This window comes from Corythoichthys intestinalis, chromosome 18 (genome assembly GCF_030265065.1).
Source record: "Corythoichthys intestinalis isolate RoL2023-P3 chromosome 18, ASM3026506v1, whole genome shotgun sequence".
Classification (NCBI taxonomy): domain Eukaryota; kingdom Metazoa; phylum Chordata; class Actinopteri; order Syngnathiformes; family Syngnathidae; genus Corythoichthys; species Corythoichthys intestinalis.
In genome coordinates this window covers 41,094,374-41,107,590 of record NC_080412.1, presented here as the reverse complement: position 1 = coordinate 41,107,590, position 13,217 = coordinate 41,094,374, and the positions used below count along the sequence as shown (strand labels likewise).

Below are 13,217 nucleotides of genomic sequence, written 5' to 3'. Positions count from 1 at the left end.
GGTACATGTAATAGTATTGAACTTATATGCCCCACTGTAATGTAAGTTTTGTTCGAGCTAATGTTTTTTTTTTTTTTTTTTAATGCATTAGTACTTGAGCTTATAGGTATAATTAGCCATTTTTCGTGGAAATATGTGTTTGAACAATTTGTTAAGATCATTGTAAAAATAATAATAATAATAATAATAATAATAATAAAAGTTGACATTTTATAGCATCTAAGCTAGCGGACATTTGCTATGCAAGTAAACAAATTGTTCCTTTGTTGTACTCATATAACAGGCTATGATATTCAATGATATCTGGCGCCATCTAGCGTCGTAAATGGGGAGAGTAGCTGAAATCTGTCATGACAGAACATAGCTTCGATGATATCTGGCGCCATCTAGCGTCGTGAATGGGTATGTCTACACCGCGAATATAAGACGACCCCCTCTTTTTCAGTGTTAATGCAAAAAAGCACCGTCTTATACAGTGCCTTGCAAAAGTATTCGGCCCCCTTGAATCTTGCAACCTTTCGCCACATTTCAGGCTTTAAACATAAAGATATGAAATTTAATTTTTTTGTCAAGAATCAACAACAAGTGGGACACAATCGTGAAGTGGAACAACATTTATTGGATAATTTAAACTTTTTTAACAAATAAAAAACTGAAAAGTGGGGCGTGCAATATTATTCGGCCCCTTTACTTTCAATGCAGCAAACTCACTCCAGAAGTTCAGTGAGGATCTCTGAATGATCCAGTGTTGTCCTAAATGACCGATGATGATAAATAGAATCCACCTGTGTGTAATCAAGTCTCCGTATAAATGCACCTGCTCTGTGATAGTCTCAGGGTTCTGTTTAAAGTTCAGAGAGCATTATGAAAACCAAGGAACACACCAGGCAGGTCCGAGATACTGTTGTGGAGAAGTTTAAAGCCGGATTTGGATACAAAAAGATTTCCCAAGCTTTAAACATCTCAAGGAGCACTGTGCAAGCCATCATATTGAAATGGAAGGAGCATCAGACCACTGCAAATCTACCAAGACCCGGCCGTCCTTCCAAACTTTCTTCTCAAACAAGGAGAAAACTGATCAGAGATGCAGCCAAGAGGCCCATGATCACTCTGGATGAACTGCAGAGATCTACAGCTGAGGTGGGAGAGTCTGTCCATAGGACAACAATCAGTCGTACACTGCACAAATCTGGCCATTATGGAAGAGTGGCAAGAAGAAAGACATTTCTCAAAGATATCCATAAAAAGTCTTGTTTAAAGTTTGCCACAAGCCACCTGGGAGACACACCAAACATGTGAAAGAAGGTGCTCTGGTCAGATGAAACAAAAATTGAACTTTTTGGCCACAATGCAAAACGATATGTTTGGCGTAAAAGCAACACAGCTCATCACCCTGAACACACCATCCCCACTGTCAAACATGGTGGTGGCAGCATCATGGTTTGGGCCTGCTTTTCTTCAGCAGGGACAGGGAAGACGGTTAAAATTGACGGGAAGATGGATGCAGCCAAATACAGGAACATTCTGGAAGAAAACCTGTTGGTGTCTGCACAAGACCTGAGACTGGGACGGAGATTTATCTTCCAACAGGACAATGATCCAAAACATAAAGCCAAATCTACAATGGAATGGTTCAAAAATAAACGTATCCAGGTGTTAGAATGGCCAAGTCAAAGTCCAGACCTGAATCCAATCGAGAATCTGTGGAAAGAGCTGAAGACTGCTGTTCACAAACACTCTCCATCCAACCTCACTGAGCTCGAGCTGTTTTGCAAGGAAGAATGGGCAAGATTGTCAGTCTCTCGATGTGCAAAACTGATAGAAACATACCCCAAGCGACTTGCAGCTGTAATTGGAGCAAAAGGTGGCGCTACAAAGTATTAACGCAAGGGGGCCGAATAATATTGCATGCCCCACTTTTCAGTTTTTTATTTGTTAAAAAAGTTTAAATTATCCAATAAATTTTGTTCCACTTCACGATTGTGTCCCACTTGTTGTTGATTCTTGACAAAAAATTAAAAATTTATATCTTTATGTTTGAAGCCTGAAATGTGGCGAAAGGTTGCAAGGTTCAAGGGGGCCGAATACTTTTGCAAGGTACTGTATTCGGGCCAATACGGTACATAGATAGTGCTCTTGTGCAATGAAAGTGCAATTCTGCATATTTTGAAAATACACTCTTGAATTTTATTTTGTAATCGCATTTAATGCTCTTTTGAAAGTGCAATCCTAGTAACCCTTTGTTTTACATCTCCTAATATTGATTCTGCAACACATTAAATGTTCCTACGGAGCCCCTAAAGTTACATTCACAGAAATGAAATGAATTTGAGCAAACTGATGCGCACCAGAAACAATCTGGAGTGCACCAGATTGTTTCTAGTGAGCACCAGAAACTATCTGGTAAACATTAGCATTATATAGCATCTAATCTTGCTTTTGCTATGCAAGTTAGCCAATTGTTGGATTATTGCAATAGCGTACCGCACGAATGCTATTTTTAGCCCATTATGTCACATCGTAAAGCGGAAATGGGACATTATACTGTAGAGGCGCCCTCGCATACAAACCATTATATTTCTGCTAGTTTTCTTCGGTAATCCTACAAAAACGAACATGCTGATCAAGCACTGCTGATATGGAACTTGTAGAAACGACTCTAGACATTACGACATATGAAGGATGTTTTCTTCATACGTGTAAGGGAACCAAAAACTCGGAGGAAAAAATCAAATTGCACAGACATTTAACACCAGCAAGGTGAAGCCATTCACTTTTTACATGCAGTAAACATTTTTTGGGTTGCATGGCCCTACAGAGGACGAAGTGGTAAGCCATATACTTATTTTTTAGCGTGGCGTTTTGCCGTGCTGCTTTTGTCTGACAATGAATGTATTGTATGAATTAAAATAGTATCTGACTGCCAATGTTGTTACCTTTGTTATTAATTTAAAAATTAAGTGTTCGTTAGCTGTCACTTAGTAGCATTTGCGATCGCTACACAAAAATAGCAATGTAAATCACCCCCAAGAACTGTCAGAGACGTATGAAAACCAGGGGATATAATTTTTGAGAAAGACTGGGCATATAGTGGTAAAGGATAGATTGTTGAAACAGGAGAATGTCATTATGAGTGGCATTTTGCAATGCACACAAGAAAAATGTGTCAATAAAAAAACTACCTCTGAATCAGGTTGGGTCTTTTTCCTGTCTTTTTCAGCCATCAAAACTCAAGCCATCACTTTAACTGAACATTTGTATGTTCTTCCACATCTTTACCAGTGAATTTGGCAGCAGGGACGTCATTTCTGGGCAGAATTGGTAGGTTTAGCACAGTAAACATCTCGTTCGTACACTATTTCCTTGCATTTAGCATTAGAGACATGAAAATTAATGAGCAAAAGTGACGTGTTGCGTGCGGTACGCCATTGGCTAACTTGCATAGCAAAAGTCCACTAGCTTAACTCATTCACTCCCAGCCATTTTCACCGGAGCAATCCCCTTCGCTCCCGGCCGTTTTACTGGATTTTGACTGATTTTGCAAGGTCCACAGAAAATTCTGTTCTATTGCTATATAAACAAGGAACTCACCAAAAGAAAGATTAGACTCTCTTCTTTCAGCAGGAAAAAATACGTTAGTTCATATCTTTTTCCATTCTTTAGAAATCAGCATTAAAAAATAGCTTAGTTTGAGCAATTTTTCAATTTCTAATGAAAAAAGAGAGAAATTGAGCTTTTTGTAAAAGCATACATTTCAAAAATAACTTTGAATTTAACACAGCTATTTTTTGCTTTTGTGACATCCCAAACATCTGAATAATGTTTTCCTTCTACAAAATAACATAAACAACAAGACAAATAGAGCTTTTGATAGCGAAGTAACAATTTATTTACACATAACTAAACTACTGATCTGAGAGATAACGCTGTTGTGGCCGAGGCTGTCTCAGCAGACGGGGTAAACTTTTTCCTCATCGCCGTCTGTCTCATCAAGATAGATTTTTTTGAATCTTTCTTTAACGATTGTGTTGTTTTCTTTCCAAAACACTGCTCCAGTGTCGTTGGCCTTTTGTTTTCCATCGTTCTCCACATTTTTGTCACACTTCTTACTTCTTCCAACTTCCGTTTCCCGACTATTTTTCCTCACTTCGTTTCATGGTCCTATATGAGTTCTTACCAAATGCGCTACTGCCCTCCAGTGGCCAGTTTTATTGCTTTAAAATGGGTTTTGAGCCTCGTGCTTTGTAGCGAAGTTGCATCGGAACCTAGAGATGTCTCTTGTGAAAAAAAAAAAAAAAAACATATAAGACGTATAAATACGTCTTTGGGACACTGAAACAATTAAAAATAGAACGTATTCATACGTTTTTGGGAACAAATGAGTTAAATGCTATATAATGATCATGTTTACAACAATTGGCTAACTTGCACACCAAAAGTCCGATACCTTAAATGCTATATAATGATAAAGTTTGAAACAATTGGCTAACTTGCATAGAAAAAGTCAGCTAGCTTAAATGCTATATAATGCTAATGTTTACTCAATAGTTTCTGGTGCGCACTAGAAACAATCTGCTGCCTCCAGATTGCTTAAATGTATTTTATTTCTGACGATGTTCCTTTAGGGGCTCCGTATGTTCCTTATCTGATTACTCGATTATTCCAACTAACTAGTTGATAGATTAATCGACCACTAAAATAATCAATAGCTGCAGCCTTAAATGATTATATAGTAGTCAGGGTTAAATAACTTCAAAATGACTGCCCGTTTAATGAGTTCTAATTTGTGGGTTTTCCATATTTTCTAGTATGAATACAGAAATGTTGAGAGCACTTTCCATACTAAATGGATGGTATACTGTCATAACACATTTGGGCAAGTTAACTGCGGCGGCAAACCACTTGAAAATGTTTTATTTTGAAGATGTTCCCTTACGTCCTCTTTATTCGCAGCCACACAGGAAAACGATGTGAGCGAGTGTGAAGTGATTATTGGAGAGGATAAGTCAGCCCATTGCATGGAGTGCACTTATTCCATCAAAAAAAAAAAAAAAAATCTTATTATATTGTACAAAAGACAAGGGGAGAGGGAACATGTGATTTCAAACACATGCAGAATCTCATCGACCGAGTCTGGACATGCATGACAAAAGTTAAGCAGAGCCTGCTGCTCCTTAGATTTGCTACCAGTCAACATCAATCAGTAGTCTCATCTGATCTGAATAAAGGAATTTTGAATGTCCTAAGGATACAAACAGTCGACAAAGCCTTTGTTCGCTTGTCTTTTTGTTGGCATCTACTCTAAAGACACTTTTGTTGTTTTGAAGCTAACTTAAAAAGACGTACAATGCACTGACGCATCATTAGAGACTTTCCTGCCATGCATCACACACAATGAATGGTTGATCAGACCAACGTTATATTTGGGCTCCACACTTGCGTGTGTATATGTGTGTGTCTATGCAGTTGCATCTGTTTGATGACCGCGTACTCCAGGTTCAGACGGTGTCCCTGGAAAACAAACACAGCAAAATGTACAGTGTTAGATTTTTACCACTTTTCAACAGATATCCTGATCTTGTCCAACTCCAAAAATTAGAGGTGCACGATAATTATCAGTCCGATAATTATCGGTCCGATAATAGGAATTATGACGTCATCCCAATAAATCCAATAACATTATACAGTATATAGGGCTGTCAAAATTATCGCGTTAATGAGCGGTAATTAATTTATTTAATTAATCCCGTTAAAATATTTGACGCAATTAACGCACAAATGCCCCGCTCGAACAGATTAAAATGACAGCACAGTGAAAGGTGTACTTGTGTTTTTCGGAGTTTTGCCGCCCTCTGCTGGCGCTTGGGTGCGACTGATTTTATAGGCTTCAGCACCCATGAGCATTGTGTATGTAATTATTGACATCAACAATGGCGGGCTACTAGTTTATTTTTTTGTTGAAAATTTTAAAAATTTTAATAAAACGAAAACATGAAGAGGGGTTTTAATATAAAATTTCTATAACTTGTACTAACATTTATCTTTTAAGAACTACAAGTCTTTCTATCCATGGATCGCTTTAACAGATGTTAATAATGGTAATGCCATCTTGTTGATTTATTGTTATAAAGATATAAAAAGATAAAGAAATACAGTACTTATGTACCGTATATTGAATGTATATATCCATCTTGTGTCTTATCTTTCCATTCCAACAATAATTTATAGAAAAATATGGCATATTTTATAGATGGTTTGAATTGCGATTAATTGCGATTAATTGCAATTAATTCATTTTTAAGCTGTAATTAACTCGATTAAAATTTGTAATCGTTTGACACCCCTAATTATATATTATCAGGCCTATCGATATTAATTTTGGCACGGTGTCGGTGGATTGGGATGTGTGCGTTTGAGTTGTTTCATTCAAGAGCACAAAAGTCTCCTCTCCTCTTGCACCAAAAGTTTAATCTGCTGACAAAGCACAATACCTATTGGGTTTATATTTGTTTTAGTTCAGCGCTCATTGTTCAGGGGAACACATCATCAATAATAATGACTAATTGATGGTGATTGACTCAAATTTTATTTATTTGAAAAAAATAAATATGGCACTCTATTTGAAGTCAAAACTGTTCTTGTCTTTGTTTTTTTCATTATAATAATGTTCATGTCATCATGAAAATTCTGGTTAGGTCAAAGGCAAGTCCAAGCTCAATCCATCCGTGATATTTTTGGCCTACACGTGTTCAAAAACCCATGTGAATATACATTTAAAAATATATATACATTATCGGTTATTGTATCGGTATCGGCTTTGAGGAGCAGGAAGTTATCGATATCGGTATCAGTTTTAAAAAATGGGTATCGTGCACCCCTACCAAAAATGAAACACCGATATCAAACCGATACCATTATATTCGGTCGTGGACTTAACATATTATGGATCGTTGGATTGTGATGCCCAACTGGATGTTTTGATAATGATAAATGTAACAACTTTAAGGTTTTCCAAATAAAAATTCTGTGAAAAATAAGACAACTTCAATTGAAGTAATGGAATAAGTGCATATATGCACCACTATATTTACTGTTTAAATCAAAGAAGTGCAAACATCATTTTTTTTTTTTTTTTTTTTTTTTAAATCAAGTGCCAGCAAGGCACTTAACACTTTATTGCCAAATGTATCACATTTGATACACCTAAAATTTCATGATTTTGAGACTAATTTAGAATTTTGACTTTTTTTTTTTTGGAAAAAAAAAGATGGATGCAAGTCAACACATGCATCTGCAGGTTCCATGAGGAAAAAAAAAAAAAAAAACAGGATTTAGCAAGGGTTATAGATATTAGAGCGCTTATTGCACATATTCATTTTGACTTTTCTTTTTACAAATTAAAAAAAAAAAGTTTCATTAGGACCTTATCTTTCAAATTTTGGGATTCTCTGATAATTGCTTCATGTTGCAGGTACTTAAAGGTTAATCTGTCCTCAATGTGTGTATGGGACCTCCGTAAAGTTGGTCCCCCATTTTTTTTTTTTATGTAAAAATGATGTCAATAGTTTGTTCTACGTTTGTGCTGCTATCTTTTTTAAGATATTTACAATGCAATTGTAGGTCGAACTGAGGTCAACCAGTCCCCCCAAAAATGCTGTTAATTGTTTATGCTTCTTTGTACTGTAAAAAGTCTTGTTTTTGAGATTTTGAGATATTAATTTCGAGCGATGACGTAACGCAGCCCCCCGTTTATTGCGAAATGGACACGGAATGGTGCCATTTGTTTATACTAACTTTGTGTGTGTGTATATACAGTATGGCGGAAAACACAGACAAGACTGAAAAGCAGTCTCTGCTCTTGCACTCCTCTTTAAAAGAAACTGCTGTATTTTAAGCCAATACAACTGTTGTGTTTGATAGAACAATATGTCTATATGCTACGATAGCAGATTCATGGCACACTAAGCTTCCGAACTATTTTTAATTTGTCCGTTTTACCTTGAAAACCCCCGTTTACAGACGTCTCGCAACCCTTTGTTTCAACCTAGCCATAAAAAGAAGGTAAGAAATTATATTTATCATTCAAAATGTCTGTCATTTTTAGCTTAGAATCATTAATTGTTGTCTAATATTTAGTTTAAAAGAAAAAAAAACTTGTGTGTAATGAATCTAAAATATATTAAAGTCTAATGTCTATCAGTATATTGGAGAAAATAATTAACTTGATCAAAATACGCTAATTTTTTGAGAAGGACAAGTATATATATATATATATATATATATATATATATATATATATATTGGTCCAAAACGGATAATGACAAACCGATGTCGATATCATGCGTTATCATTTTTAAATTATTTTATCGGCCTGGACAACATTTTTACGATATGTATATAGGCTACAATAAATATGAACAAACGACAATTTATAAAAAATTGTGAAGGATTTGGGAAATGTTTCGGGACCCCCTGGGTAATATTCTTTTATAAGATTGTAATATTACCGTACAGGCCCGAATATAAAACGGTGTTTTTTTGCATTGAAATAACACTGAAAAAGAGGGGGTCGTCTTATATTCGCGGCCTAGACATTATACCCATTCATGACGCTAGATGACGCCAGATATCATTGAAGCGATATTTTGTCATGACAGATCTCAGCTACTCTCAAGTTTAACCAGTTTGCATTATTTTATTGCAATGTTTTTCCTTATTCAGATTTGTTTCAAGACAGTTAGACTTAATTTTGATGGTTAATGCAGTTATTGCATTTTTGTTGTTTTATCACAATAGATTGGTTTTTTTACATTTCAAAAACCAGAAGCCATTCATTTAAAAATGTGATTGCACTTTAGTTTACATATTTAAATGTTCAGATATTAAGATTTGTATGAGGCAAAATAACATGCTTTTTTTTCTCAAATATATTGTTATAATCATTTGTTTCGGATGTACTGTAATTATTTTCTGGATAAATATTAATTTGGTGTTCAAAAAGTCTTTTTTTAAACATGAGTCTTGACAAAAGGGGGTCATTTTATAATCAGGGCCATCTTATATTCGGGCCAATACGGTACTTCTTTTGCCATATGCTTCATAATCATATTCTACAAACATACCTGTACTTTAATTACATAAATATCTAAAAATGAATATATAAATAAAGATTAAGAGTGTGTCTAAAATATAAACTGCAGTCTCTTGTCTTACATTCACATCCTACACCATTTTCATCAGCAACATGTGCCCACACGCACTCAATTCTCCAGAATGATGTAAGAGCACCTTCTTATTACCGACCGAATGCTTGAATTTTAAAATGCATGCTAGCAGCACTGGCCGTTGTAAAGTTTGTCTTAAAACTTGCGCTGCGCGGCTTCCACCTCCTCCTTCTTCCTCCTCTTGACATGTCAGAGCTGGAGGAAGTTGACATCGCCGGGAGATATTTTCACTCGCCAATCTCACATGGCTGCCGGCAAAAAATGTTGTTTTTTTTTTTCCTCCCCCTTTTTCTGTGTGCCTTTAGTTGTGTTGTTTAGTTGACAAAGTTTGGTCAAACTCAGAGTTAGACTTGTAACTTTATCTATAACTTTTAATCGCAGGGAGCCAGGCTGCTTCTGATTTTGTTTTCATTTTAATGAGACACTCTGACTCATTTCAATACATTTAAATATCCGCACAAAAATATGAACTTAAATTTAAATTTAATAATGGATACTATAATTAATCATGTGAAAAACAACGCTGAAAATTGTGTAAAATGGAATAGATATTGCATTATGAAGGATATGCAGTGATTGACTGTCAAGATGTCAGAGATTATAAACGGATTGTGTCAAGACATACTTTATGATTAAAGAAGCGAAGACATCTACCGTATTTTATGCACTATGCTCATCTTCACTTTGGACGGAGTTTTTAAGAACACTCGTTTACGACGGCCAAACGTGCATGATAGGCCAAACTTAGAAAAGTTGTTTTTGCCCAATACCCTGCTATATGAAGACATGGCCTGAAATCAAGTTACCATAATTTTTGGACTATAAGCCGCTAGTTTTTTCCCCTTATTTTGAATCCTGCGGTTTATAGTGCGGCATATTTGTTAATTCATTTGGGTTAATAGATAACACTTTATTTGACAGCGGCATCATAAGACTGTCATAAGACAGTGATAATTATGACAAGACACTATCATCGGCATTACTGAATGCATATGTCATTAAGTGTTATTCGGCAAACTGTGTCACTAACTCCACTTATGTCCATCTTAGATCTTTTCCATCCATTCAAAAGAAATAATTTGCCGTATAACACTAAATGAAATCTGTTACAAGCATTCATTAATGCTCATGACAATTTCATAATTATGATGGTCTAATGACAGTCATACGACACACTGTCAAATAAAGTGTTACCAAATACCATAACTTGCAATTAACAAAACAACTGGAACAGTAACTGAAGAAATAATTAGCCCAGGACATGAATTTTAATTGTTATTTACATCTGTAACACTGCAATGCATGCTAGGAGGCTTGTTGGATGACAACAGTGTTGACAGCAGGTGGCAGCAGAGGTTGACTGTCTCCCCCAAGGGAGCTGTGATGGCCAAATGAAGCTTTTTGAAGCAATGAAGCTTTACAGCCAATACGTTCAAAGCTTCATGGTGGTTCATTTAGTCTTATGACAGTCGTATAATGCCGCTGTAGACTAAGGTGTTACCGGTTAACATCTTTTGGTGTAAATACCCCATAATACAGTGAAGACAGCTGCGGCTTATAGTCAAGTGCGGCTTATCTATGAACAAATGCCGTTTTCGTGCCAAATGTGGTGGGTGGGGGCTTATTGTCAGGTCCGCCTTAAAGTGAGAAAATTACGGTAAGCCCTAAGTTGTATATTATCAGATACAGTGTAGCTGGAGCTTTGCTAAAGAAAATGTCACGCTATTATTAATCTATAAATACATATATATTAGGGCTGTCAAACGATTAAAATTTTTAATCGAGTTAATTACAGCTTAAAAATTAATTAATCGTAATTAATCGCAAATCAAACCATCTATAAAATATGCCATATTTTTCTGTAAATTATTGTTGGAATGAAAAGATAAGACACAAGACTGATATATACATTAAACATACGGTACATAAGTACTGTATTTGTTTATTATAACCATAAATCAACAAGATGGCATTAACATTATTAACATTCTCTTAAAGCGATCCATGGATAGAAAGACTTGTAGTTCTTAAAGGATAAATGTTAGTACAATATTTTAACATGATTAATTTAAAAAAAATAATTACCGCCCGTTAACGCGATAATTTTGACAGCCCTAATATATATGTGTGTGTATATATATATATATATATATGTGTGTGTGTGTGTATTTTTTTTAACCTGTCCAGCTGCTTAACACAGAGAGCGCAAATCTGAATGTCCGATTGGTCTGAACAGTTTCAATGTATCACATGGGAGTATGGCATACTTCCATTGTGATCATTCACCGTACCCTGTTTATTAGGAGAAAATAGGGAACAGGAAAGGGCTATGGGGGAACAGAAGAAAAGAAGGAGAGATAGACATAAGAAGCACAAACAATAACAAATACATTGAAGTCCTGCACTAACTATGAATATGTTGGTGCTATCGTTAGCTAGTTGTATTTCCGGTTGACACCATGTGGGGGCCTGATAACCAAGGAAAGAGTGGGGGGGCTCTGAGAGATAAGTGATTGGGAGTGGTGGAATGTACACAACCAGCCATGTGTTCTAGAACCCAGTATTTGTGTGAATCCTGTGTGAGTATGTTGGCATCCTATTCTAGGCTGTCTTATCGCTAATCCTGACACCGAGGTTTTCTACTTGAGTGTGTCTTATTTCACTTAGTCATGCGTGAATCCCATCCGACACGTGATAGTCCCGCAGACGAGTGGAGATGCTGCGTGGGTGACGCCCCAGGGCCCTGGCCCTCCACCAGCCAATCGGTAGGGGGAGACAGCGCAGCCCATCCTTCCTCCCGCAGCCCAGCAAAGGGGCCGTTGTCGTCCCCCAGGGATCCAGGGTGGTCCCCCGGGCCATCCGCGCCCCCATCAACCGGCCTTCAGGGGTGATTAATCAACACTGATCCATATAGAAGGAGCATCGGATTATAAGGCACACTGTCGGCTTTTGAGAAACTATAGGGTGGAAAATACGGTACTTCTTTGTGTCACGTCGCACTTCTTGATGATGACCGTTCAATACCATCCAATTCAAGCTCCAATGGATTTGACATCTATTACTGTCAGTGGCAGTGAATGATTTAAGGGAATTTGCGAGAGATTAATCCCAATTTAATGTGTAGCGGCGTCAGACGAGAGACTAATTCTTAAACTTTTGGCCTCTGGGTTAAGCAATCTGTCCTCTTTGGTCAAGCCCGCTATATAAGTCAATTGCGTCAAATGACCAGATGGCCTCAAACATTGCACATGCACTGCGCACATTATACTGACCTACAGATAGACCCGTCACCACTTCACTTGGTGGTGATGAATAGCTGAGGGATGCCCCTTTGCCTTTGGAGAGCTTGAAATGGGCTAACGATGGGACGGCGGCACGTGCAAAAGTCACTCGGTGTCTTTGAATTAGTTAAAGTCGGTGTTCTCCACTTATGTAAGCATGGAGGAATTACTAACACGCAAGAGATGCAGAGAGAACAAGTGACACCGGGGAGGATGCAACAATTCCCTGGAGGCCCACGTGGCAAGCAGAGAATGAAAGATGAGCTAGTTAAATCCCTCTGACTTGCCTTTAATAGAATAATCATTAAAGCCAAGTTATGGCTTCAAAGTATGGACTCGGAAACAGAATTTACTGATTTTGATTTAAGAGCAACAACAAGGAGGTGTTTTTTTCTCCTCAAGTCTGGCACGGATGGGCAATAAAGCGGACACACACATGCGCATGCACGCTCACCATCCAGTCACCAGTGCATCCACCAGCTGCGGCCTCTCATGGAAGGAAGTGTTTTCAGCAAATTTGTTTCCTTCACGTCCCCCTCTGAATGGCCCTATTCATGAAAGTAGCCTCCAGTCAGTCGGCACTACTGCTGCTGCCACGGCACATTTACACACTTGTTCGCTTTTATCCCCGCAAGTAGGAGTGGGCACATGCACGCACACATTCAAAAATCCACCTGCAGACACTCTCACACAAACAGACGGGACTCTTCTG

The 13,217-nt window shown here is 37.3% G+C and overlaps 1 protein-coding gene across 1 annotated transcript in view; it reads right to left on the bottom strand.

Annotated features, from left to right (window-relative positions):
- Positions 1-2,360: 2,360 nt before the first annotated feature.
- gabra6b (gamma-aminobutyric acid type A receptor subunit alpha6b) overlaps positions 2,361-13,217 on the bottom strand; it is an 84,773-nt gene continuing 73,916 nt past the window's right edge. The window contains exon 10 of the mRNA XM_057819992.1: positions 2,361-5,511. Within this exon, the coding sequence (XP_057675975.1) occupies positions 5,499-5,511 (13 nt within the window). The 3' untranslated portion in view covers positions 2,361-5,498. The remainder of the gene's footprint in view (positions 5,512-13,217) is intronic.